The following is a 27184-nucleotide window of genomic DNA, read 5'->3' on the forward strand; positions in this document are numbered from 1 at the left end:
CCAGATAGTGTGTAGTGTCAGTGAGGGTGTTCTAGTTAAAAGAATTAGACCAGGGGGAAAAGAAATAGAGGGATGCTGAAAAAATTTAGCATGGCCAGAACATACTGTTTGGCCCATAAAGTTTAAGTGCCAAGAAATTCAATTAAAGAGACAAAAAGATACAAGTTGCTGATGAAGGTTGATAAGAAAAGAGCAATGAAAAACTACATTTAGATCTATAAGGGCTATCATTTAACACAGTCAGGGTCCTAGTCACTCTGAGTGCACCTTATTCTTGAGATAACCTGTTTCTTTTGCAGTGAAGGGAATTAAATGCTTTGATAAGGAAAATGTTTACCTGAAGGATCAACCTGTAATTAACAGAACTTTTTGACTTGAGACATACAGGTGTGCACATGAAATACATCTCGACACATGCAGAGAAGCTTCAGCTTTGCATCTGGAAAGCTGGAGGTCGGATGCTGTCTGAAATCATTCTTTCATCCTAGTATTCTAATAGATGACATGATTTTTAAATTTACATTTATACAGCAGAATTCTAAAGGGTAGTGGAAATGAATCAAATAATGCCACATGCGTTGATATCAGTACAGCCCACAAATATCACGCTATGAAAAAAAAATCCAGGGATAAAATGATAAAGTATGAGTCTGCTTTTATTGAGCATAATAAACTATATATTACTTAATGACATAAACTTGTGGTGAAATTACATTGAAAAATCAAGGATTCTATATTCTAGTTTGTTATGAATGGATGTTAAGTTTTCTGCAGTTTATTTGTAATGAGAAACTGGTTCCTTTGTAACGTTTCTAATATCCTCAATGCACAGTACATCACAAACTCTTCTCACCATGAAAATTATTTTTTATCAATGATCACATCTTAGCATATCTAAGTGTCAGGCTCTAAGAAAGTAGTCTTCTCTCCAATTAACAGATAATTTGAAAATCAGAGATTTCACAGAAAAAAAGTGAAGGGGCCAGTACTAGACCAAGCCTTTCTGTCTGTAGCCCTGGGCTCCTTCTTGAATAGGCAGAACCTGATTATTGACTGTGAATGTCTTCCCATAATTTATCAAAGGAGGAATGTCTTCAGCTGCACTGTCCAAGTCAATAGTCATTAGCTTTATGTTGTTATTGAACACTTTAAGAGTAGGTTAGGACAACATAGGAATTCAATATTTTGGGAGCTGTCAACCTATGTGTCCCGATTTTTTCCCCAAGCAAGGCCATGATTTTGATAAAATAATCTTCCTTGGCTGAGAGTTTCACTTCTTTGAAGCTGGACTATTCAGATGATTATGTTTTGGGCTTGGTCCTTAGCTTGCTCTGCTTTCCCATTTCAGAGGAAGAATGTATCTGTGTGAGCTCCCAAGTAGTCTTTTTCTTTATCTTTCATATTGCTTTTCATTTTGTAATTTAATTTTAATTTTTAAAAATTACAGTTGATATTCAATATTATATTAGTTTTAGGAGTACAGCGTAGTGTTAGATATTTATATAACTTATGAAGTGATCCATCCACATGACACCATACATAATTATTACAATATTATTGATTGTATTCCCTATCCTGTACTTTACGTTCCTGTGACTATTTTGTAACTGCCAATTTGTACTTAATCTCTTTATCTTTTCACCCAGCCTGCCAACCCCCTCCCATCTGACAACCATCAGTTAGTTCTCTGTATATATTGTTTTTCAATTGTGTGTTAATTAGCAATAGCTTTTCATTATATCTTCCTAAGATATCAGTTATGGTGCTTAACAAACCAATTGTCCTTAAAATTACTACTTCTCCTCTACCTGTTGTTATATGGCACCAGTATAGCATCTAGATTCAGTGGGTGACAATGGAGCCTGTCATTCTAAGGTGCACACAGAAGTTACACAATTACATGGTCCAAATTCCATGCCAATGACTTCTATTGGGCCATTGTTTATTCCGCAGCTCACATCTATGACCGTGTAGGGGGTTCCGTAGCACCAAGTGACAGAGAGGGACGATTCAGGTCTGGTTCTCGGATGAGTCAGCTTAACGGTTGATGTAAACTGAAAACGTTCACCTACTGTGTTCCAGCCCAATCCACGTATGGTCCTAAGGCACTGTGGTGAGAGGAAATCCTACCAGTGAGCAGAGATGGGAGTAGTATCCTTGGTCATTCCATTTATATCAAAGTGACAAGTGATTTGACTAGTTGAATAGAGACCTAGGCAGACAAAGATTGGAAACTAGAAAAAAAGGAAGCCGAGAGTATTATATGCAAACTGATTTGGGAAAAGGCACAAAGTTTGTGGATCATTGTGCCTCACATTTAAGTCTGATAGAGTCAGAAAGCCTCTATTACAGAAGAGAATTTCAACCACCTATGGGGACAAGATGGCCCTTCCTGCTGATGTCAGTCAGCTCATTTCTCAGCCAGCACAGCGTTTGTCCAATGGGCTCAAGAACAGGTTGTCCATGGAGGCCAAGATGGAACTATTCATAGGCCCAACAGTGTGAGTTCCCTCTCACTAAGGCTTGATTAGGTATCGCCATGGCTCAATGTACAACCTGTCAATGATAGCAACCAATGTGGGCTCCCAATATGGTCTCAATTCAAGCTGACCCATTTGGAAGCATGTTGAAATGATACAAGATAAAATTCCTGGACCTTTTCTAATTACATCTTTTTAACACCGGAGGAGGCAGCAATTTAACCTTACCAGAACTGACATAATTCTGGATATGGATTTGATTTCCTCTATATGACACTTCTTCCAGCCTTACCATCAGACTCTTACAAAATCTCTAATTTACTGGTATGAGATCCTGACAATTTCCTTAGATTAATAATACAATTTTATGGCAAACAAGGTGAGGCATTGGATGCATTGCCATTACCATGGAATGAATCTACTTGTCTCACTACACACTTGATCACCACAAAATGCTAACCCAATATGATAAAGGAATGACTTCTTAACTACTCAGTAAAATGACAGTTCGGAGCCAAAGCACCATGCAGGTTTGGTACACTGTCCTTTAAGATGCGTAATATGCATTATAATAATAGCCAATATATGATGTTTGTTCCTAATATACAGAATACTAGTCTCATAACCAGGTAATGAAAGTATAATTGGCTTCTCTTCTTATTTTTCCTGTAAATCCATTTTGGAAATTTGTGTTTCCTATATTTACAATTTAGACTCTGTTATAAGTACTGGGGGAATGTTTCTTCCAGGGGACACAATAAATATCTCACTGAACTTGAAGCTAAGATCACTACTTTATCAAATTGGGCTGCTTCTGACAGTGAGCCAAGAGGCAAGGAAAGGACTTAGACTGGCAAGGGTAATTGAGTTAGAGTTGGTGATATAGGATGTTGAAAGGGAAGAGTATGTCTGAGACCCAGAACATTCACTGGATGTCTCTTGGTGCTTCAGTGCCCAGAAACAAATCTGAGTGGACAATTGCAGCAATCAAGGTCCACTACAGACAAGTCAACTAAGGCAAGGAATCCACACTAGCTGAAGTGAAGCAGCTCTAAGAAAGGAGATGATGAATAACAATTTATGACTTGAGATGATTCACAATTGATAGGACTACAGTTGCCAAACTAACTCTCTTTTTTCTTTTCTTTTTTTTAAATATATCTTTATTGATTTCAGAGAGAGGAAGGGAGAGGGGGAGAGAGAGATAGAAACATCAAAGATGAGAAAGTCATTGATCGGCTTCCTCCTGCACGCCCCCAACTGTAAATTAACCTCCAACCCGGGCATGTGCCTGACCGGGAATCGAACTTCCATCTCCTGGATCCTAGGTTGATGCTCAACCGCTGAGCCACACCCAGCTGGGCACCAAACTAACACTCTTATACAAACTCTTCTGTAAAGTTTATAACAATCTAATAAGCTGGAGAGTTTCTTATGGATTGGAATTAATGGAGGGCACAAACCTATGCAAATGATACACTAGCATTGCAATATTAAACACCATGTGCAACACCTGTTTTTCTCTCCTCCCCACTAATTCCAGTCACCGATTCAGCAAACAATGCTGTGCAGACAGTGCCTCATGTCAAGCTGCGTTACCTCTCTTGCATGGTGCTTGGGTCCGTCTCTGGCATATGCTTTGGGATAGCTGTGGGAGCTAGCGTAGAATTCACACATGTAACTCAGAAGTTCTGGAAATTTATGACTCATAAGAAAACTCTGAGTGAGGGAGGGGGTCTGATGGGCAGTTGCTTCCTCTTTATACTACTTGAATCCTGAGATCCTTAGTATAAATTTCCTCAGTCAGTCCAAGTGGGATCGAACACCCAGTATCCACAGAAGCAGTCAATTGGAAAACATATCTTTATATAGTCTTTCTCTCCTTTCCTGTTACTTTCCCTGAGTCTTAGTCCATTCAATCTGCCATAACAAAATATAATAGACTAGATGGCTCATAAATAACAAGTTCTGGAAGCTGTGAAGTCCAATATCAAAGCACCTGAAGATTTGGTGTCTGGTGAGAGCCTGTTTCCTGGTTCAAAGACAGCCATCTCCCTGCTGTGTCCTCACATGGTGTTGGGGGTGAGGCAGCAATCTAGGGGTTCTTCTTTAAATGCACTAATCTCATCCATGAGGGCTGCATCACGCTGGGGATCAGGTTTCAACTTATGAATTTTGGAGAGACACAGATATTCAGTCTATGGTACTCTGAGTCCTTACTTCTGTTTCCTGGGACCATTTGCCCAATAGACTATTTGCCTTTGAGCTGTGTTTTTAAAGGAATCTAAACTATGAATACGACATGAATATGGGTATTTGTCTATAAATAGATTCCTTAATTTTATTATCTCTGCTTATCCATACCTCTGCCAGTTTACAAAGCATCAGAATAGATAAGCTCTCTAGAGTTGTGGAGAAAGAATAGGACTAAAAGAAAATCCTACAGAAACACATAGAAGAAGGAGCTAGCAGAGGAGGGAGAAGTTGCCCTCATTGAATGATAAGTAATATTAGAACGCTCATTTTACATCTTAGGAAGTTAGGGCAGGTGGATTTTCAAATTCTGGTGTCATCCCCAACTGAAACTTAAAAGTTATGATAATTTGGTAACATGTATTGAAGTGACAGAAATAGATCAGTTTTCAAAGTCATTACTTGGAAGCAAGCACATTTTCTTTTATGGTGTATTTCATTCAGCTGGAAACACAAAGTAAATATTAAGACAGAGGTATCTGGAAGTGGAGAGTCTTGTACAGTGGATCATTTCAATAGGTCTGCAGTTTCTTGGTCTTTGTGGTAAGTCCTTGGTTTAGGGTGGACTTCAGTTTTATTTAAACTAATAATTCAATGGTGATTCAGGGCAAGTTTGGTCGGGAGCAGGGGCAGAAACTGTAACTTTTATGAGCACAAATTGTTGGATATTTCAGCTTTTTTAAGATAATGGTTTCTCAAACCCTACTGATGACATTACTTAAAAAAATAATAAAAATCCAGCTAGTTTCTGTTCTTTGGATCTTCAGTCTTAAGGGCGTATTTACCACCTGGTTACAAACCATGCTCAATGTAGCCTGTGCCATCTGGTCTCCTCTATGCTCCCCTAACTCTCCGGACACTCTAGGAATAGAATACTTGTCACCAAAGGATATGATTATTTTCTTGTATGTCTTTTCTATCTAAATTTTGATAACCATGAGGAAAGCTAAGCCTTATCTTTAGTTGAGTGCCTAGTAGTTTACTTTATAATTGTCGAATAATTGTAACCATTTATAAGAGGAAGTATTTTTAGATTTTACATACCATCAAGGGCTTTGCAAATATATCCATATTAAATGAGTTGATAAACTCACATAAGAAAAACATGTCACCACTGTCTATAGAATTAAATCAAATTACCCCATAGATGAATGCCTAGTGTATTGATATAAAATAGGACGGAGAACTATGAATACAGAGAATTAGCATAACAACTCACAAGAACACTAACCATTGTAACAGTGACCATAGAAAATCAGAGAGCATGCTTATTTTTCTTTTACCAAGCTCATGTTTTACCTTTGAAGAGTTTGGCAAAAAATAATCTTATAAAGTCTCATATTTTAAAAAAGAAAAATTTTGATTTATTAGGAGAGCCTTTAGAGGCATTTCTGCATAAGTGCATAAGGTGATATTAAACAGTGGAGCCTGCATCTATCCTGTTATTGTTCGGTAGCCCAGAGACAAATGATCTATTTAAACACAATGACCTTATGCCCAATCATGGGGATCAACTAACACAGAATCCAAAGCGGAACAGCTCCAGTGGTAGCAATCTCTCCTGGAAAACATCTGCTACCAGCTGAGTGTGTTTACATTGTGGCAGCAGCGGCAGATGTGCTCATGGACAGCCCATCTGTGTGGCCATGGGAGGTTGGGCTAGGGAAGCTGGGCTGGGCAGGCGGCGGGGGAGAGCTTATTGTAATATACTGGGTTGCTCTAGGAATGCAAATTCGCACCTCACTGCAGTGTTTTTCTTCCTGTGCTACTAATGTCTTAATGCTAAATAATTTATGTGCATTACTTAAAATGAGCAATAAAGTTTAGCTTTGGGACTGCTCTAAGGAATTTAGCTATTGTACGATTAATAAATTACAGAGAGTAATTGCTAATGTAAAAATTAATATAAAGCCCGGCCGGGGTGGTTCAGTGGTTGAGCATCGACCTAGGATCCAGGTGATCGGGGTTCGAGTTCCGGTCGGGGCACATGCCCGGGCTGCGGGCTCGGTCCCCAGTCGGGGCCTGCAGGAGGCAGCCGATCAATGACTCTCTCATCATTGGTGTTTCTCTCTCTCTCCTCCCTTCCTCTCTCTGAAATCAATAAAGATATTTTTTAAAAATTAATATAAAAAATTTAGATAATAAGTGTCATTTTATTTCATTTATTCCATCTTGGGAGACCCAAGATGGTGGCGAACCGAGTGGAAGCTACACTGACATTCACCTGGGACCAATCTGGATTTACAACTAAAACATTGAAAAACCATCCTGAAAACCATCCTGAAATCCCACTGAAGACGAGCTGGAGAGCACCCGCCTAACCCAGGAGGAAACGCGGAGACGGCACAGAGACCGGCGGGCTGGCGGGGCCCCCGCGGGCAGCAGCTGAAGGCCGGAGGGGATCTCCGCGGCGGGGTCCCACTGGGGACTCTGGGGCCCAAACCCCAGCTGGGCTCCCCAGCCCAGAGCACCAGGACTGAGACAGGGCCACGTAACATGCGGCTGTGCAAGCAGCCGGTTCCTGGCTGCCAGGGAGAGGCGGCGGGGCTGCAGGCGCCCCCTGAACGAGCCAGCGCACGTTTCCTGTGCAGCCGCTCACCTTGGGCTCGGCGAGGGGCAGTGGACTGGGGCTGCGTGGGGAGAGCCTGGGGAGAGTCTTTCCCCCGACTGTGGGGGACATCTTTCTCTGGCAGCGAATTTCGGCTTTGGCCCGAGGGGGAAGCAATTGCCCCACCCTGCTGGAGAGCCTCTCGCCGCCCAGAGGAGTTTCCACAGCCCGAGGCTTGTTAAGAGGCTGATAACAACCAGCCGCCCCACCCAGTGGAGCTCCTACAGGCTCATTAAGAGAATCAGATGAATCAATCTGCGGCCAGAGGCAGACCTCGGAGTGCTTTTGAGTCTTTGCCTGATCTGCTTCCAAAACCAGGCCTTAGAGAGCACACTCTGATGTGCTACAACGGGCTAAATTCTGCGGCTTACAGCAAAGCTATGCGTAGGACATTGTACAGGATACTTAGTCATCTTCAAAGAAATTAAAATAAAATTAAAAAGTAAAATAAAATAGATGTCATTTTAAATTGTTTTTATATTTGAAAATATTATTAAGAAAATATTTTGGTCTCTGGAAAAAGATAAAGCTGAGCAAAGTAAGCCTCAGCCTTTCTAACTCAGCTCTTCCTTGTTACCTTGTTTGTTATGTTCAGAAGTGTTATCCCATGTATAGCCTGTAGACCATAATTTCATACTCAACAGAGGTTATGTTCAAAATTATCTATGACTCTTTAAACAATAAAAATGTTTTTTTTATTGCAAAATTTCTCAGATCTTTTTTCTATGTTAATACATTTTCTGAATCTCCAAGGGAGAGATATACACAATTGTCCTTCACTGAGTATGTTTTCATGGAGCATTATCCTGGACTAGTATTCTCTTGTGTTTACTTGAGAAATTCTACTTTGGTGATTGAGTCAGAAATAGCAATCTGGAACCCCCCAAAATGAGATATTTTATATTTGCATTCAATTTTTCACATAACTTGTTTATTGAGATTTCAGAAATTAAGCAACAAAGTGACCACAATCTATCTTTTAGGAATGGATTGAATAATTTTATTCCTATACCTGAGACTTTTAACTTTCATGGGCTTGTGCACAATGAAGGTAGTATATAAGGGGAGTCATTAAGCTGTCCCCTTAATTTAGAGATGAAGTTAATTTCATTTCCAAGAAGAGAGAGAAACTAGTTTTTAAAAAATAAATATAAAATGGATGAACTTAGCTATCTGCAGAAGTTCAACCTTAAGATGTTTCTGTAAATAGCTATTAATGGAGATGAATGAAACATCCAAATTCAATCAAAATGTTTGTATAGGAACCTCACAATTAGACTTTAAAATAGCTGTAATATAGTAAATTTTGTAATACATAAAGCGCGATTCTGACATAAGTTTAACTCACCTTGTATGACAAAATATAAGAATTTGGAGTGAGAATTGGCAGTATTTATGCAGCACCATGCAGGGGGAAAGCCTCTGAACAAGAAGGCACACATCTTGTCATTAGAGATGATTCTTCTATGAAGGGCAGGGGTCATTTATTACACTGTCCTAAAGCCTAAATTATATATCTCTCCTATATCTGTACCTATACTTTTGAGCTGTGTTCATTACAAAATAATTTATTTGAAACTTAAGCTTCCCAGGGAACTCCTTGCCACTTTAAAAGAGGCAACATAAAAATGTGATGTTAAGACAGTGGACACTGAAGCCAGACTGAGCACTTGGGTTCAAATCTTGCTTCTTTTGCATCTGAACTGTGTCACCTTCAAAAGTCACACCACTGGGATATTTGCAATATCTATCTCATAGGTTTATGATCAGAGCTGATTACATCCCCAGAATAGAGAAGAATGACTCATAGTATATGGATCTTTGAAATTAAAAGGTAATTATGCAAATAAGATCTATATTCATTAACCATTGTTAATGGTTTGCTGTTGGTCTCAAGCAAATGTTTCAAAATTGCAGAATGCTAACCGTGACCTTATGTAATAATTTCTGGAGAAAATAGTGCAGAGTGCAGAACCATAGACAAGCCATTGTAGAAAACCTGGAAGAAGATTTAAACATGCAGTTTTCCAGAATCATCTCCTGGAGAGTGAAGTGCAAACAGTAGCAAGTGGACGGAATAGCATTTGGAATTACAGATCATAGGGACGCCTTAAGAATGTGCAGGGTGTAAGAGGCCATTTGCCTCTCCAGCCATGAAGCTGTAGTGACCAGCTGACAGCAGTTAGGAGGACTATAAATTTAATATGAATGACTGTAACTTGTGTAACATCCCATTCCTTCAACTACAAACACAACGCGCGACACATAAAATTGTTAAGAATTTTCTGATGTTCTTGGGCTTTTGATTTTGTTCATAGTCTCGTGCATACACTTTAAAATAAATGCCAAATTGCCAAGGGCTGGGGTTGAGAGTCAGGGAAGACAAAAGCATTAGCTAAATCTTGTTAAAAACTATGACCTCATATTGATGTACTAAGTAAAAATGAGAGCTTGGACATAAGAAATAAGAGAAAAATTGAAAAACAAAAAGGAATTTAATTTATTTTACACATTTACAAATGATAAAACAGTAACACCCAATTGCTCTACATAAACAATAGGGAAACAGTGTTGAACAGAATGAATTTGACAGAATAAAACCTCATTTTTCAATTCCACAAATTATATAAGAAATATTCAGTAGCAATTATTCTGTGCAGCAATGCTATCTCTGTAAACTTTTTTCCTGCTATATACATTTGAACCACTTGTGCTTTTGCCTACACAAAGAAACAGTGTCTAGTAAAAGGTGCTACTTAAATGGGAGACACAGGGCCTGAAGCCACAATCTGAAAACTGCAATTCAAATACATTGCCAGCTTGAAGACTTTTTATTTTTTTATTTTTCTATTGTTTTAAAGATTTGGACAGACTAGACCCTTATTGTAACTCTAGGTGTGAACAACATAGAATTTGTTATAAAGTAGATCCCTCTTAAAGCAGGTTAGTAACTGAAGTCTCAAAAGAACTTCTTTATTCTAAAGTGGTCTTATCTCCAGGGTGCTTCACAGTGTCACCCCTGAAGATTTTAGCATAACACCAATCTGATGTGTGTATATCACAGACTCACTGTGTACACACACAAACACACATATACAACATTGTATATATGCATCACACATGTCTATTTGTACTATATAGATATGTCTATAGCACATATATAATAAAATATCTATTTCTAGGTGGTCTTTATTTGGATTTTCTTTCATTAAATACAAACAATAATAACCTCCTCTCACTCAATTTTTAAAACATTGGTATATTGATAATGTCTGATGGGGAAACTTCAAACCTGTAGAGGTAACAACTAACTCTATTTAACTCTTCCTATACCCCTGCCACGATTATAGCTACTTCCAACAATAACCACATGAAAACAACTCTTTTATGAACCAAATACCACATTGTGTGCATTGTGACTAACTGGCTCAATAGAAATAAATTATTTTGTTCACCCTTTTTCCTGTATAGTGGCTTAATAACTAGTTGGTATGTACACTACCCATAGCATATAGAAGGCAGCTATGCTCACCACCAACGCAAGCATAGCATTATTGAAGTAAATTGCTTCTGTAAGCATATATGTAGAAACTCCCGTTAGCAATTGATACACAGTTCATATGATATACACTAATAAAGACATCTGAATGCCCAGCACCTTCTTTCAGATAGAAAAACTTCCACAGTAATTTCGTCAGTCCTGTGGGCTGAATAGTCAGATTTGCCCAGAAAACCTGTTGCTGATTCACTTTTTTAAAATTCCAGCAACTTTATATTAATTATAGAACAGGCTGGGTAATAATGATGAAAATGTTTCCATGGCCTATTCATGTCAACAGCACAGTAACAACCATGTTCTCTGAAGGACAGGAATCTTTCACAATCAGCTGCCTGAGCATTGCCAGGTACAGGGTTAAATTGTAAAAAAAAGAAATAAAAAACGAAAGCTGTGAAAATATAATAATACATAAGAAAAAAAACCCAGATACTTCAAGTATGTATTTATAATTTGATTTTATCATGATCCCTTTTGCTCCCTTATTGTTTAAATCTCAATTCTTGTTTCTTGCTGTTAGCCTTCGGTGATTCCCTTGCCCCATCCCTGTAGGAAAGCCACAGTAGATCTTGAAGGGGGAGGCATGAATGGAAAGGTATACAGTAGGGAATGAAATGATCATGTACAGTTTGTATTCTTTGAACACTAAATGCCTTTAATCGAATTCATTCTTGAGTATTGAAAGTTCCCTGAGATGAACAAAAGTAGTCTCAGTTGATACTGAAGCCCTTTTTTATATGCCAAACATTTTCAGAACTGGGCAACGTATTTAGAGAACACAAAGCATAGGGTAACAAAGCAATGCGAAGCTAAAAAGGCACTACTCAATGCATCTATGAGATAAACTTCAATGCACAGAACAGTGAGTGGCTGGGATGCTTTTGCTGTGGCCTTAAAATTGTTTAAATGCATTTGTTGAAAATGCAGTAAAGATGGCAAGGTACCTTGCTGCTGCTTTTTAAGACATACTTTGAATGAGCTCTGAAATGAATTTTACCTATAAGAATTTACTTGTGATTTCAAAATTTCTATTGAATTCAAATTAAAGGTTACTCAAACAATTTATTAGCAAATATGCAAAATTAAGGTTCTATAAATCACCTACCTACCTTTGATTTATTAAGTCAATCAGATTTTTCAACTTTACATTCAAAACATGTGCCTAATTCTTTTTAAATTTCCAGTAGATAAGAGATTAATGATAAAAGTACATTATGCTCTATCCATTTTTAGCTAAGCATCTCCTTTATTCATTTTATTTTGTTTTCTTAGAAACACATGAATTCTCAGAAAATATAGTCTCCTATATCACACTGTTCTACTATATTTTTAAAAATAATACCACATGTCACTAATGTATTGAGAACTGTAATACTGAGAATATCCCTTTTCATGATAACATAGATATATACATACACCATGTTATTTATGCTTTTTTTTTCAGACTGAACATATTCTGCATATTATTATTCTTTCCTCAGACTGCCTTGCCTAAAAAAAAAAACAAGAAGTCATCTAAGTTGTTTCAGACCAAGAGTAGAAGTGGGAACAGAGCACTTCTGCTTTTGAATGAAACAATTTACCATCAGAATTACCTACCAGTGTAGGATAAGTTATCAGTAAACAGGGCTATTGGTCAATTCTGTTATATGCTAAAACATTTAAATCACTTTATTAATAATTTCATGTGCTTCTTTGAAAACATATGAATATGATAAAGTGAATAAATTTAACCACAGAAAAAATGTAGGTCAATTAAATTCATTCAAAGTGCAAAATACTCACACACAGTTTCATTGTTAAACCTCTTAAAATGAATCATCTCTGTTATGGAAACAACGCTCAGTCATTTCTGCACTAAGAAAGTTTATGATATAAAGAGCATGTCAATCTTTCCTTTTGAATAAGGGAGATATCAAAGAATTGGAAGTCACATTTCAACCCTATCAATCTAAAGGGAAAAATGCTTCCAAAAATTATTGTGAAATGTAAAAGCTGTGGAATTCTTCCTTCAATTAAAAATAAAGTTTGAGTTTGGAAAATTTAAAATATCTAGAGAGAACTTTCACGTTAGTAGAATAACATATTAATATGTTATTTTCATGAAAGGAGAATGGTTTGTTGTGTAGAAACATCAGTATAATCTTTGGTACCAAAAGTACATTTTTTTTCCGGCTAATATTACCATCTCGGGTGACACAGAACACCTTTCCTTTAGAATGGCTCATTACTACTTAATGGTACAGTTTAGCTGGCACCTTCTACACCACTGGAAAAAAATCTGGAGGTTTAGAGTTGTGCAAAATAAAACTTTTTTACAAAGTCATTGTGTGATTGCTCTTTAAAAATGTAAGAACTTTAAAAATGATTACTTGAAGGTTTTTTATCTCATCCATACCTGTCTTAGAAAGGGTTTCTAAGCACGCCAATACCCAAACCAAGAGATCCCAGACAAACAAAAACAAGAACAGAAACAAAATTCATGATCAGACTCAGAGTCCTGACGGAAGGCATTTACTTGAGTTGTTTAATCGTATGTATTTCGCTGCTCAAACGGTTTCCATCTTCCTATCTGCTGGCGAGGATGGTCAGCTTCCCCACGGGCTGAGTTGTGTTCCTGGGTTCCTCTTCTCGTGTGCTTGGCATCGCGGTGGCAGCCCAACGTGGTGAACACCTTTGTTTCAGTAACTAATGGCAAGTGCATTGTTGGATCTTGTAAACACTACTGATTATACATTCAAGCTGTGTTCTTCGTGGAAGTGGCACTTACTAGGACCCTTGAAGTCAAAATATTTAATTTTTAGAGCACTTTGCAGGTATTTCCTCAGCTGGTAGTGGATTTCTCATGAATGTCCTTTATCACCTTTCAGGTAATTGGTGGATGCTGATAGTCCGGTTTTGGATCCTATTGTCAGATCTTAGGAAGCATCTTCAGAAAAGAAGTGCATTTTCAGTGTGTCTGTTTTCAAATGTGCTTTATTGCTTTACACACTTTCCTGTTGTCAGTTTCAGAGCGCCTCTATTATGCAGCACATTTAATGTTTTGAATTCTAATGGCATTCTGTGAGGACTTGCATTAGAAAAGTACCTATATTTTAAGTCATCGTAGTAATGATATTTGACAGCTTTTCCATTCAAATCCTTCGGGAATGGCCAGAATCCATACAGGTGAATTTCATCACAGAATCTTGTGGCAAGTGTGTACATGAGGAGACCTGTACTGGGTCTTTTGATGGGAACTTTGTTTGTCAGCCAGTAACTAGAAAAAAAAAACCACACAGAGAGAAAAAAGAATTTAGAGAAATATACAACATAGCCTATAACAAATATACTATGTAGAATTAAATGAAATTTGAAAAGTATCTTTATAAATAACACTCAAAAAGTTACTGAAGAAATGTATTTCTTAAGCATTTAGAATATTAATGCATTTATTTTATTTTCCTTTAATCTTTACTTTCTTCCTTATTTTTGAAATCATACAATTAGCCAGGGGACCGGAAATGTAAGTAAATATTGTTATGTAATCTCATATCAAAATAAATTAGTAGCAAACATTTATATACTATACAGGGTGGAATCTTCCCAGAAGGTGTTAAATATGCTGTGAAAGGCAGGCTAATTGGGCAGTGACTAAGTAATCTCCTGGATAAAGAACAACATAAAACAAATATATTTGTAACTAGTTCACCATTTATGCAGTTTAACATTTTGTAAAATTGGTAAAATATATTTCAGTGCTGATAAGTATCTTATACTATTCATTTTAAAAGGCAATAAAATACTACAAAATGTTCAGACCCATCATTGTCACCACACTTTGTTCACTCGAAAAGTGGAAACTCAGAAGTTAATCTTCCCCTCTGGTGTGGAAGGGGCTTTCCAATAGGTCCTGGCATGTTCATTATGTTACGTGGAAACTGGTAAAAGAGTAAGAGCGTAGATTTTCTACTTTCAAAGTTGTCCAATAATAAATTGTGTGTTTTTTAATTTTTGTTTTTATTAATATCTTCTATTCAGGGAAATATATACATTCCCTGCCATCCAAATGTAAGGGGAAGATGCTTAGATTCTGGTTGTTGTTGTATTTAAATAGTTGGCTTAGACTTTACATAATATTATTTCCTTTATAAAAAATAATTCATGAAACTTTTCAGGGGAGAACAAATATATCTAGACTACTGAATATGAAAAGAACAACATTTATTTTATTTCACTCGATAGAGAAATATTGGACTTTCAAAGCTCACTACAAACATCTAAAACAGGAAAAATATATATACTTTGCCATTACCATTCCCTTTTGTTTTCTTTTTCCCTCTCCTTGGAACCAGAATTGACCTTTTACTTTGTTTGTTTGTTTGTTTGTTTTTCTTGGGGTGAAGGCCACATGCTAAAGGTGTTAAGCAATGTAAAATGCATGATTGACCTTTTGTTATCACAAGTGTTTTCAAAAAGCCTATTCTCAGTAAAGGTTTATAAGGAATTTCCAGAGCAGAAAATCTAAGAATTCTCTCACAACCCAAAGGTAGCTGAATGGGCAAAACCCGTACCACAGGTATGGCCAACCTCACGCTGGAGCCACAGACACTGGTCCCACGCCTACAGTCTGAGCGCTTTGGAGCGACTGTGGTACAGCCCGAGGTCCCCTCGGCGTTGAGGAAACAGGTGTCCTTAGTGTAAAATGACATAGGAAAGTCTTGTGAGTGTTCTCTGGGCGTGGCTACAGATGTCGGTTGATGCAGTTGGTTAATTTTGAAAAAAATGCATTTATTTTTAAATTTTTAAAGTGAGTGAAGTTCAAACTCAGTCAAACAATGATTATTTCCATCAGGGAGTGTCAGTGACTGGGAAGAGTTTGGCAGTATGAAGGTCATGCTCAATTGTGTGTTTTAATATTATTCTAAGATGAGAAAAAAATCACTAGCAGGCAATAATATAATGCGATATCGTTTGTGTGGCAGTAGATCACACTACATGGGACTCCATGACCGCACTATACACAGATGCTTTTCATTTCTCCATTCTGGTGAGGTTTGCTGGGATACACTCAGCTATGGTTGGTCACGGGCAAAATACCAAAGCAAGTCCTTTATGTAATACAAGCAAGTAACTCTAATGTTAGAAAGAAATGCTGAAGGCAAAATTATTGGCCTATTTCAAAACAGTGTCAGAGATGCACAATGCAACACTCCTAGATCCAGGCACGTATGAGACCCCGCAGGCAACCTGTGAGGTTGTCTTCTCGCCCGCAGGCACCGACCCCTAAATGCAGAGCAGGCAGGTGAGCATTACGGACAGACTGGCACAGCCAAAAAAAATAATAGAAAAGTGTAATTCTTGTGACAATTCTCAACTCACTGTGACTTCAGTGAGGATTTTATGGAAGAAATAAATGTTTTAATTTTTTAATAGGGAGGATATACCTAGAATATTAGTCAATTAATATTAATAAAATTGTGTTCTGAAAACCAAATCTTGATCACAAAGCATCTTATTTAAAATTAACAGGTAGAGATACTTTAGAAGCTTGCTGTGTTTTAATCTATGCAGTTAAAATGCTAGTATTAATAAACTTTCCCTTAGAAATGCTAGCAGGAGAAGAAATTAAGATATGTGATGTTTGGCTTATCACAATTTGAATAATTCAAAGGAATATAAATTACCCATTTTTCAGGACAGTTTTGGGGAAAAAGCACAAAATAAATACCACTTATCCTATTGAATTCCAAAAATAAAATAAAAATCACAAGAAAACAGACCTTAACATGTAACAGATACATTTAAAAAACACACAAAACAAAACAAAAACACACACCTTAAAAGAGGTCTAAAACTAAAGTCACAGCTAATAACATTCTGTGAAATTAAAAAACATAGGAACTGATCTAAATACCTCCAGTAAGGATTTACTGTGTGCTTATCAAAAATCTAATGTCTTACTTGAAATTGTACAGGCGAACTTAAATGGTCAGGATTCAGTATTTCCCAGAAACAAATTCCACACGTGAAAATAAGTAAAATGAATACACTTTTGAAATTCAATTAACGTAATCAGACAATATTGGTCAACTTTACAAGCCAAAACCCAGAGTACAATTTTAAAAGCCATATTTGAAAGTGTCTGCTTATATACAAGCTGACACTTAAAAACTCTGTTTGTTGTGAGTTTATAAAAAAGGGATAGAATATTTACTTAAGTTTTTAATCTTAATTAGGACAAAATGGAATTGAAAAGACTGCATTGATAACATCATGAACTACCCATACTCTAATTCAGTACAAGCTGTTCTAAATTTTTATCTCAAATTCTTATCTGTTAAGCTTAATATTTAGCAATGTTTTCAAGTCAGGAAATAACCTAGTTTCCATGTATGCATTTATTTTTATAAATGAATTAATTTTTAAATTATAAAGTAAATGCAGGCTTTCTGAAACTTGAAGAAAAAAGAAATGAATAAAAAAAAAGATTACCTATAACCCATCACATAGAGATAATGACTATTATAATGTGAAGCATCCTTTTGTTTCCCTGACAGTTTTGGATATTAATACATATTACAATCATTCATATATATATATACATAGAATATTTTTTATCAGCTAGGCTGTTTTATTTCAGATATTATTAATTGCCTCTCTTCCTTCCTTTCTGTGTTATTTTAATATTGTAATACTCTGTCTTGTATGAAACAAACTTACCCTGGATTTTATGTGTACATTGAATATTTCTTTTTTTTTTAATAGATGCAATCATCTCACTACTTCCCAATATGGAAATCCTTTTTTGCTAAGCAAGGTGTCTTATCTATTGCTCCTCCAACACATCAATCCCATTTTTCATTTCAGATGAACTCAACACTTGGGATGCTTTTATTCACCAAATCAGTATGCTATAGAAGGATGTATTTATAGTCGCGACACAGGGGTGGGAATCTGTGACATAATGCTTTTAAGTCCTTGGGAAAGCTACTTTATATCCTTGGACACTGGTTAATAATATTTAACATGCAAGCAGTTATGATCATGTAAAAGAGATAGTAACTGTGGAAGGATATTGTATAAAACTTGACACATTAGTTGAATTTCATCATATCCCACAACAACCCATTCTTCACTTCTACTCACACGTTCCACTTCTCTCTTGGCACCTTCCGTAACTACATATTGGCTGGACAATGGAGGTTATGTCATTTAACCTCAATGGGCATGTTTCCTTAGTTGTAAAACAAAAACATTTATTGTATGGCTTTAGGGCTTTCTCTGTCTATAAGGTCCTACTGCTGTTTCAAATCTTCTCTCCCCATGAAACTGAACATTCTCTGACCCACTCTTGGTCCTGCTCTGTTTCCTCCTCTTTATTCTGTTCCCTTCACCTTCTTTCAGGTTTTATATACTGCAAAGCAGAGGAGTTACTAAAAACTGCTTGATTTTAAAGCCAGCAACATATTAGATTTTATGTCATAATGAAATTAGATAATAACCACCTGATGAGCCAAAATATATGATTATTTCAAGCAACTAGCAGTTTAGAAATAAAAGCAAAAATGGTATATTCAACAGCATTTAATATACTGTTGACAGTTCACACTCAACATATTGGCAAATAAGGAATATTAGTTTGTATTTATATTTAAACAAAGAAGTCTAAAGTTTAGAAGTAATATAATATTCTTACTCTTAAAATATTACTATTCTTCCAACAGCTGAACACAAAAATTTCTAGATGAATGAATAAAGAGTAGGGAATCCCACTGTTTTTAACTTAATATTATATTACATGCAAAGTTTCCATTCATGAGCCCAGAAATTCTTTTGTCTGGAATGTGAGAAAAGTATATAGCATAGTGTACTCTTAGCTGAGAGGAGTCTTCTCTATTTCTCCTCTCGCGTTTAATCTTCCCACGACTGAGCTTCGTGGTTCCATAGGACGATTCTGTTAAGGCTATAATAATGCCTTCTGGTTCTATGAAAATATGAAGTATTATAAAAGAATTAGCTTTCTATAATTTGTTGCCCCAAATCTACACCTCACCCTCCCAAAACTAATTATTTTATAGTACCTGAATAATATATATGAATTTTCAGGGATTCTGTCCTTCATATACATCAATATGTTGGCTCATTCTTTGGAGTAATATATGTGTAAATTAAAACTTAAATCAGTCATCCCTGGGCATACTGAACTAGAACATCTCTGGTATTTTGCTTTCAGCTGTCCAAATAGTCCTTTCATTGTATTCCCAATCTGTGGTATGCTCCAGAATGTGAATTCATTTTTTAAAGTGCATAAAACTTAATTTTGCTTTAAAACTGTTTTGGTAAATTTAGTGATACTTTATTTTGACTATGAGATGATTTGTCTTGCCACAAAAGTAGGATTGCTGATAATTTCTTTAAAAAAAAAAGAACTTCCAGTGTTGTATGTACTGGGAATAATTCAGTCCACCATGAATTAATTAATCCCTATATTATTCCAGGGAAGCAAAAAGTGATGATCTTATTTCTGGAGGACTTTAAGGGTTAGATCGATAGCAATACAGTCATAGTAGGGGACTTTAACACCCCACCGACTTTACTGCATAGACTGTCCAGACAAAAAGTCAACAAGTAAACAGTGACTCTAAATGACACACTAGATCAGATGGGTTTAATTGGCATTTATAGAACATTTCACCCCAAAGCTGTAGAATATACATTCTCCTCAAGTGCACATGGCACATTCTCAAAGAGATACCACATGTTAGGACACAAAACGGGTCTCTATAAATTCAAGAAAATTGAAATCATATCAAGTATCTTCTTGAACATTTACACCATGGAATACTATGCAGCTGTAAAAGAGAAGGATCCCTTACCCTTTGGGACAGCATGGTGGGGCCTGGAGAGTACTATGCTAAGTGAAATAAGCCAGCTAGAGGAAGGCAAGTGTCACATGATCTTACTCATATGTGGAATCTAATGAACGAAATAAGCCAATGAACAAAATAGATCCAGAGACATAGAAGCATGGAACAGACTGACAAACCTCAGAGGGAAGGCAGGGGTGGGTGGGTAGGGAGAGATTAAGCTAAGAATTTATATGCAAATATGCATAACCCATGGACACAGACAATAGTGTGGTGAAGGCCTGGAAGAGGGAGGGTGCAGGGTGGAGGGGATCAATGGGAGAAAAAGGGATATTTGTAATACTTTCAACAATAAAGATAAATTAAAACATTAAAAAAAAGTGATGATCTTAAATCTGATTCTCATGCGAGGAAACAAAGAACAGAGCAGCATATTTTATGTGATTTGGCAAGCTAGGAGTAAACCAAGAAGTGAAAAACATAAGCACTATATTAAAAAGTAGCAATGATACTAATCACGCATACTGTGTATTCATAATAGGCCAGAGATGGTGTTAAGAGCTTTGGGCACGTTGTTGTTATTTTCTTCATGTAATCCTCACCACAAATCTATGACAAGATGTTATTTCACACATGAGGAAACCAGGCCTGAGAAAGTTAAATAACCAGTTTAAGACCATGGAGATTATAGGTGATGGAACCAAGATTTAAGCCCACGTCTATCTGGCTATGATGACTTCAATTTTAACTAAAAAGGAATTGATTTCTTTAGCTTCTTGAGATCATTCAGTTTGAAATAGCAAGTCCTGGGGACTAGTTTCAACCTTGAGTTCACATGGGGAAAAATAAAAGGTCTGTATCATGTTTTGGTGATTAACAGTCAGGTGTCGATGATGTGTTTTACGCACAAGGGTTTTGGGGGTTTTTGTTTTGTTCAAAGGTAAATAATAGTTGACCAATATACAGGACCTACTTTTCCCAAGTACACTCTCAAAAGTGTTTGAAATCAGAAGAGGATTTTGTAGTTTCAGTACATAACTTAACCACATTGCAAATGCCAAAGGCAGTGACACTATCGAAGGGTAGGGATTTCCATGCAGGTTTGAATAAGACTACTTAAAGTATTTTGAAGTGTTATGAAAGTGAAAACAGGAATTTGTAACCTCAAGAGTTCAATCTGTCAATATTTTTATCTGTGAGCCCTTTATAGGCAGAGATCTGTTTTAAGTAGGTGATAAAAAGAAAATAGAAAATCCTTTCCGCAGAGGCCTTCATAGCCTACATACAGAAAATATTTTACCCACCTTCCTAAACCTAATTCATCAGAAGCACAGGGGAATTATGCCATGGGGAAAAGAGTAGGAATAATTCTTTAGGAGCAGTGATCTCTATGTTCTATTTGGTACCTATTTATGTTATTTGATGTCCAGTACAGGAGTCAGATTTCGACCTTAACTGAATTTCACCCTTTTACTTTTTATCTGGCCAGGCCCACAGTCAGTTTATGTGTAGATGCAGTGTTAAGAAAGTCTCAATCTACTTGTACTATATTGGTTTTGCCAAGTGTCTCACATTTTATTAGTGAACATCTAATTCTAATAATTGTGATATTAGTCATTCTACTTGAAGCTCAGTTTCAAAGAATTTTCACCTGAACCTCAAAAACCTGCAATATATGCTATAGTATATATTATCAACTCTACTTCACAGAGGAGCAGTTAATAACTCAAGAAATAAAACAATTTGTCCAATTTTGCTCAATCAATGCATTCATTTTTACATTGGTATGTTGGTAAATATTTAATAGCAGACACTGACTAGGGAAGACAGTTACTGATTTGCAGCATTTGTCCATTTCTGTGGCGTAAATATTTCCATCACAGCTGACTTCAGGTTTCTAACCTGACGTTAGTGAACACTGAGATGGGAAGAGATGGCATAATCAGCTCTTTCAAGCCACTACAAGCTTGAAAAGACATAGAAAATATTCCTCCTGACCAGTAGTTCCACAGGTTTTGTACAAGGAAATTCAAAGTTAAAGAAATGTGCCTTCAAAAAATTTCCAGGTAGTTGTTTATTTTTACCATATTTGTAAAGAGAGAAGATGGGGGAATAACTTGCATCTCTGTAAAGGTAGCTTCACTACATACTAATAGAGAAGTTTAACATTATTATATAATAAAATAAAAAGAGATGAACCTTTTTTATCTCATGATATTTCAGCACAGTGCTGGATACACAGTAGGTGCTTAATAAGTGTTTAATTTCTTCTTGCTGGCATACGTAGTGTTACTAAAGTGGAGCACACTCATGGTTTAGCAACCTCTGAGTGACGATATTTAATAGTGGGAAAGCCCTGAAAGAGCTGTAGGCTTTACCTTTAGCTAACTATGTGAGCTCTGGCAAACCCCTTAAACTTATTCAGCTGTAGATTACCAACCAATAAAATGAGATTCTTGATATGGTTTCTACCACAAACCACGTTACACTGAGAACATGAAAGTTCACCCATTTGTAGCAGTAGTGTAATCTTTATGTTTTGCTTCTAGTTATTATCTACTAGTAATTTTGGAGTGTGTGATTTTAAATAACATGCAGCATTTCCCTTCAATAACATTAGAGAGCTGTTTGATAAAATCATCCCTGCTGAAAAGTTTAACTTCATTTCTAGTTTTCTGTAATACTTGTAAACTAGAGGTCATAAAATTTGCATACAAGTTAATGAAATTTTGCTGACATGTGAGAACAATTAAGCAAAAATAAATAGGAATCCTTTAGACTTTATTTACCATGTCAGAAACCTAAATGAAATGTAAATGGATTACAGCAAAAGCACATGGTATGCTAGTTAGATTTTAGTGAAGGAGAATTTAAAAATAATTATTGTATACAAATGGATTCTAACTGTATTTTGGGACCTCTCAAAGATAATGCTTAAAAACTTGAACTGGTGCATGGAGGCTATGGCAAAAAATAAAGTAAATGTAATGCAACAGGTTTTAATGAGTTTCTCTTTTAGCTCAATTGAATTCTGAAAGCAAACTGAAATTGATCATCTGAACTGTCAGAATGGGGAAGTGGTGACGTCCAAATGGTGAAATACTGGCAACATGGGGAACAGCCTTCTGAAGTTCGCTGAAGGAGTTAAATGAGGTTAAAGCTAAAGTTCCTTTTGTATGAGCTTTCTTATGAGATCAGATTGCTTTTTGAAAATCAACAATTATGAAAAACTTATTTTTTCTTATCAAGATTAAAAGGAAGCAGTAAAATCATTTATCCTAAGACATGGAGTTCTACAAAAAAAGAAAGAAGAATTAAAATCAAGGGGGGGAAATGAGTCAGATACTGGACTATGAAAATGAGAGTGGTGTTTTACCCATGCACATTTTCTCTTTACATAAACATTTATTCCAACGAGGCACTTAGAGAGTGCACTTCCACACTCCCCAGCCAACATAAGAACATTTTCCCAATAAAAGTCCATTTTACTATACTAACAGAATGTAAACAACTCTTCTAATGGTCTGATGATCTTCTTTATGCTTGATTTGGACTATTTTCAAATGTATATGCTTAGTTTACACCAGTAAGTCAGGTTACATTAACCTTCCAGATAGGAGTTGTACTAAAATATACTTCAGAAGGCATAAGGACCAATAATAATGTGATCTATAACCCATTCAATACTGCAAAATGCTTGCTAGCAAAGTGTACAAACATCAGCCAAAGACCAGAGTTCTTATCAAAGCCCAGTGAAGGAATGAAACCAAGATAGCCACAAGCAAGTTCAAAGTAGTTCTTTGAAGATTTCCCAGCAAGTATCAAATAATAGCATGTGGGGAGGTCAGTCAAACTTAGGTCATTATTCTCTTTTGATTCCTACCATAAAGGATGTGAGGCTGAAGCAACTTACCATTTAGACAACTGCCTTGTTTTTGGCATAAACTCATCACTCAGTAAAGAGCATTCTATGAGCTTATACAGTGAGAAAGGAGCTTTCAGCTTAAAAACAAACAAATAACAAAAAAATGGGGGTATTGCTGAGGCAATGCCATGGATGTAGGCTTTGGGATCTGAATTATACTCCAAAGCTACCTGTCACTAGAAATACTACTGCTGTAATTCTGCTCCACAGGATTAATTAGGGGGTAATTTTAACCTTTTATTTAAACTTTGAAGACCTATAAGGTGATATATAATATTTTTCATCAAGTCAACTGTCAATAAATACTTTGGCATTTTTTTCCTCCAGGTGTCAATCTTTATTTGATGCAAGTCCAATCTAATGGAATCAATGCAATTTTCCTTCACTTTCTCTTTTCTGGCTTTAATTAATCCTGATACCGTCAACATATTTTTAGGCAGAATCACTTAATATAGAAAGCACATTTATAAAATACTTGTTGAATGGAAGACCATTAGCAGAGGTTTTTTTTTAAAGAATGCTCTTATACTGCTGAAGAAATAAAACAATCAGAAATATAACTGTAAAGACAATTACATTATGTAATATAATATTCTTTGCAATGGAAAAATATGAAAATGAAAACAGTACTACAAAATCAGACTATTGTTTAACAAACTGCACTTTGCCTGAGACTTGCCCTATTATGATGTTTATATTAATATTTAGTTAAAGTGCAATGATGAAAGAATGAAGTTGGACCCTTTCATCATACCCTTTGCAAAAAATTACTCAAAATGAACTACAGACCTAAATTTAAGAGCTAAAACTCTTAGAAGGAATACAAGAATAACATAGCATGACCTTAGGCAAAACCTCCTTAAATATGACACCAAAAGCACAATCAATAAAAGAAAAATAAATTGGACTTCATCAAAATGAAAAATATTTGTGTTTCAAAGGATACCATAAAAAATAAAAAATAAGAACACAGAATAGGTGAATATATTTGCAAATCACATATCTGATAAGGGACTTGCATCTAAAGTACATAAACAACTCTTACAACTCAATAATAAATACACAAAAATGCTTAACTTAAAAAATGAGCAAAGGAATAGACATTTTTCTAAAGAAGATATAAATTGCCAATACGCACATAAAAATATGGTCAATATTATTAGCCATCAAGGAAATATGAGTCAAAAACACAATGAGATATTTTTTCATACCAATTAGAATGGTTGTAATAAAAAAGACAAATAATAGTAAGTGTTGGCAAGGATGTGATGCAATTCAAACCTTCATACATTGCTGGTGCTTGTGTCTGAGAGTAAAACCATGTAGCCCCTTTAGGAAAAGGACTGGAAGTTTCTCAAAAGGCTAAACCTAAAGATACCTTATGATGCGGCAATTATACTCGTAGGTATGAGTCTCTCCTCTTTAGGTAGATTTCTCTGCACCCTCTTGTGAACTAGGCCACTACTTTGGCCTTCCGTGTCCACCCTTGCTGAGTCCAAGTTAGTTTAGGGAGAGTTACCCCACTTTACATATCTGACCACCCTTGACATCTGATCAAACCCTCATCCCCCACATTTTTCCAGTTCAGTGTGAATTATGAATTTATATACAAATGAAATTTAATATATTATGCTGATGCAATCATATTGGAATGGCCAATCACATTACCGATGCACATGCCTACACAACTGTCAACTAGTGAATTTGAGTTCAGTTTAGCTTCGTTCCTGTTTTTGTTTAAAAAACATGGTGTAGTATTGCCTGCATTATAGTACTAGGGTTTAAAAATCATCTAAGAAAACAAAATAAAACAACCAACCAAAAACCCTATAGTTACTTCTTTTAAACTTGATAAATTTTAAAAGGCAGGGAGAAATAGTCATTAGGTTTCCATCTAGAATGAAAGCTACACAATTCAGCTGAATACAGCAATCACAAAATTCACATAAATTTAGAGGCAGTGGCCTAAGACAACTATTTATTTCATATTATGTGTTTTCTTTTAGCTATACTGATATAATGGAAATTTAGAATGAGAGTAACAATTTTTTTTTTCTAAACACTTTGAATAAGAATATAAGTTGATGGAGATAATTAGCTCAGACTTCATAACAATAAACTTTTCAAGAGGGTGAAACATAACTTTCTTTAAAATGAAAATGTAACTGAAATGGCTTTTTGTTGTTGTTGTTGTTGTTGTTCAAGAGGAATATTTCCATAATAAAGCATTTCAAATAACTTGTCTAATGACTGATTCTACTTGGGAAAAAAATCTGAAAACGGGCAATCTGTGGAAGCTGGTTTACAAAGCATATGTACGGGATTCTTGACCATCTGTTTTTCTTCGTGTTAGTACATTCAAGTAATATTGTTTTGTATGCTGACTCAAATTTCATTTGTAAACTTCTTGAATGCACAGAACGCCCATAGAGTGCAGAGAGCAAGAGATGAATCTGGGTAATATACATGTTCAGGAAAGGAGTACCCACCAAAGAAGAATAAATTACATTTAGATTTTGGAATAATAAGAATGAGGTTTAAAATATTAAGAAGTCTCATACTGACTCTCATATGGTTTTCTTAACTATTAAAGACATCTCTAAAATGTCTCAGTTGCTATCTTAATATTCACCCTTTCAAATAAAGAGGACAAATGAAATGTAACACCCCAAAGGCTACAAATCAGTAAAATTTGTGGGAGCTCTGTAAGAGCTGTCCAGAGAGTTCTTCATTTTGTAATGGCATGAAAACAAGCCTTTTTGTCTTTGCCTAGTAATTGTATATGAAAGCAAACTCAGGAACTCACAGACTGAGCTATATATATGTCTGAAGTTAACCTAGAGAACCTAAGAGACAAAAAGGCTCCAACTTAGGCCATCCTGTAGAGTTCCGTAAGTCAATAAGAAAATATTAAGATCCTCAAAGCCGCTGCCTGCATGAGAGACTTTGGTAAATCAGATCCTTAACCACCTTATTAGGAGCCGTGATCATTCAATGAAGAAGGTCAACTAGGTGGATTTCTGAGTGGAAGTAGAAGCAGTATAAGAAATATTCTAGTTGTTTTGATTGGTTTTAAATCACACTATTTATTTTGAAATTCCAAACGAAGTTTCTGAAATTTCATGATTTTCAAAAGGAGCAAGTGTTAAAAAACTTTTTGAGGATGGCCTATGAATTCTATCTAAAATATTTTACAATAGTCACATTAAACTCTCTTTGTCAATGGTGTTGGAATGGAGTCATGAGCATGGGTAAGAAGTACACTGATGACTGTCTTTGATGGTTCACGTTTTTGTTATTAAATTCTGTCTGTAGGGTATGGAGTTCCCAAATTCTTAAGTATTCAAGAATTCGGTGTTATCTAATCTAGACCAACTGCCAGTTAGTTTGGTCTTATAGAGCTTAAGTTAAAGAAAACTAAAAATACTCACTATGATTGTTCTTCCAACAGCAAGAATTATCAGGTCAGAGACAGGCTCTGGATGTGCAGGGCAGTGATTGAACTCTGGATAT

At 36.0% G+C, this 27184-nt stretch overlaps 1 protein-coding gene across 1 annotated transcript in view; it reads right to left on the reverse strand.

Moving 5' to 3' along the window:
- Window positions 1-9817: 9817 nt before the first annotated feature.
- Window positions 9818-27184, reverse strand: part of ST8SIA4 (ST8 alpha-N-acetyl-neuraminide alpha-2,8-sialyltransferase 4) — an 83686-nt gene continuing 66319 nt past the window's right edge. The window contains exon 5 of the mRNA XM_016221993.2: window positions 9818-14156. Coding sequence (XP_016077479.1) covers window positions 13874-14156 — 283 coding nt within the window. The 3' untranslated portion in view covers window positions 9818-13873. The remainder of the gene's footprint in view (window positions 14157-27184) is intronic.

Source organism: Miniopterus natalensis, chromosome 3 (assembly GCF_054644295.1).
Source record: "Miniopterus natalensis isolate mMinNat1 chromosome 3, mMinNat1.hap1, whole genome shotgun sequence".
Taxonomy (NCBI): Eukaryota; Metazoa; Chordata; class Mammalia; order Chiroptera; family Miniopteridae; genus Miniopterus; species Miniopterus natalensis.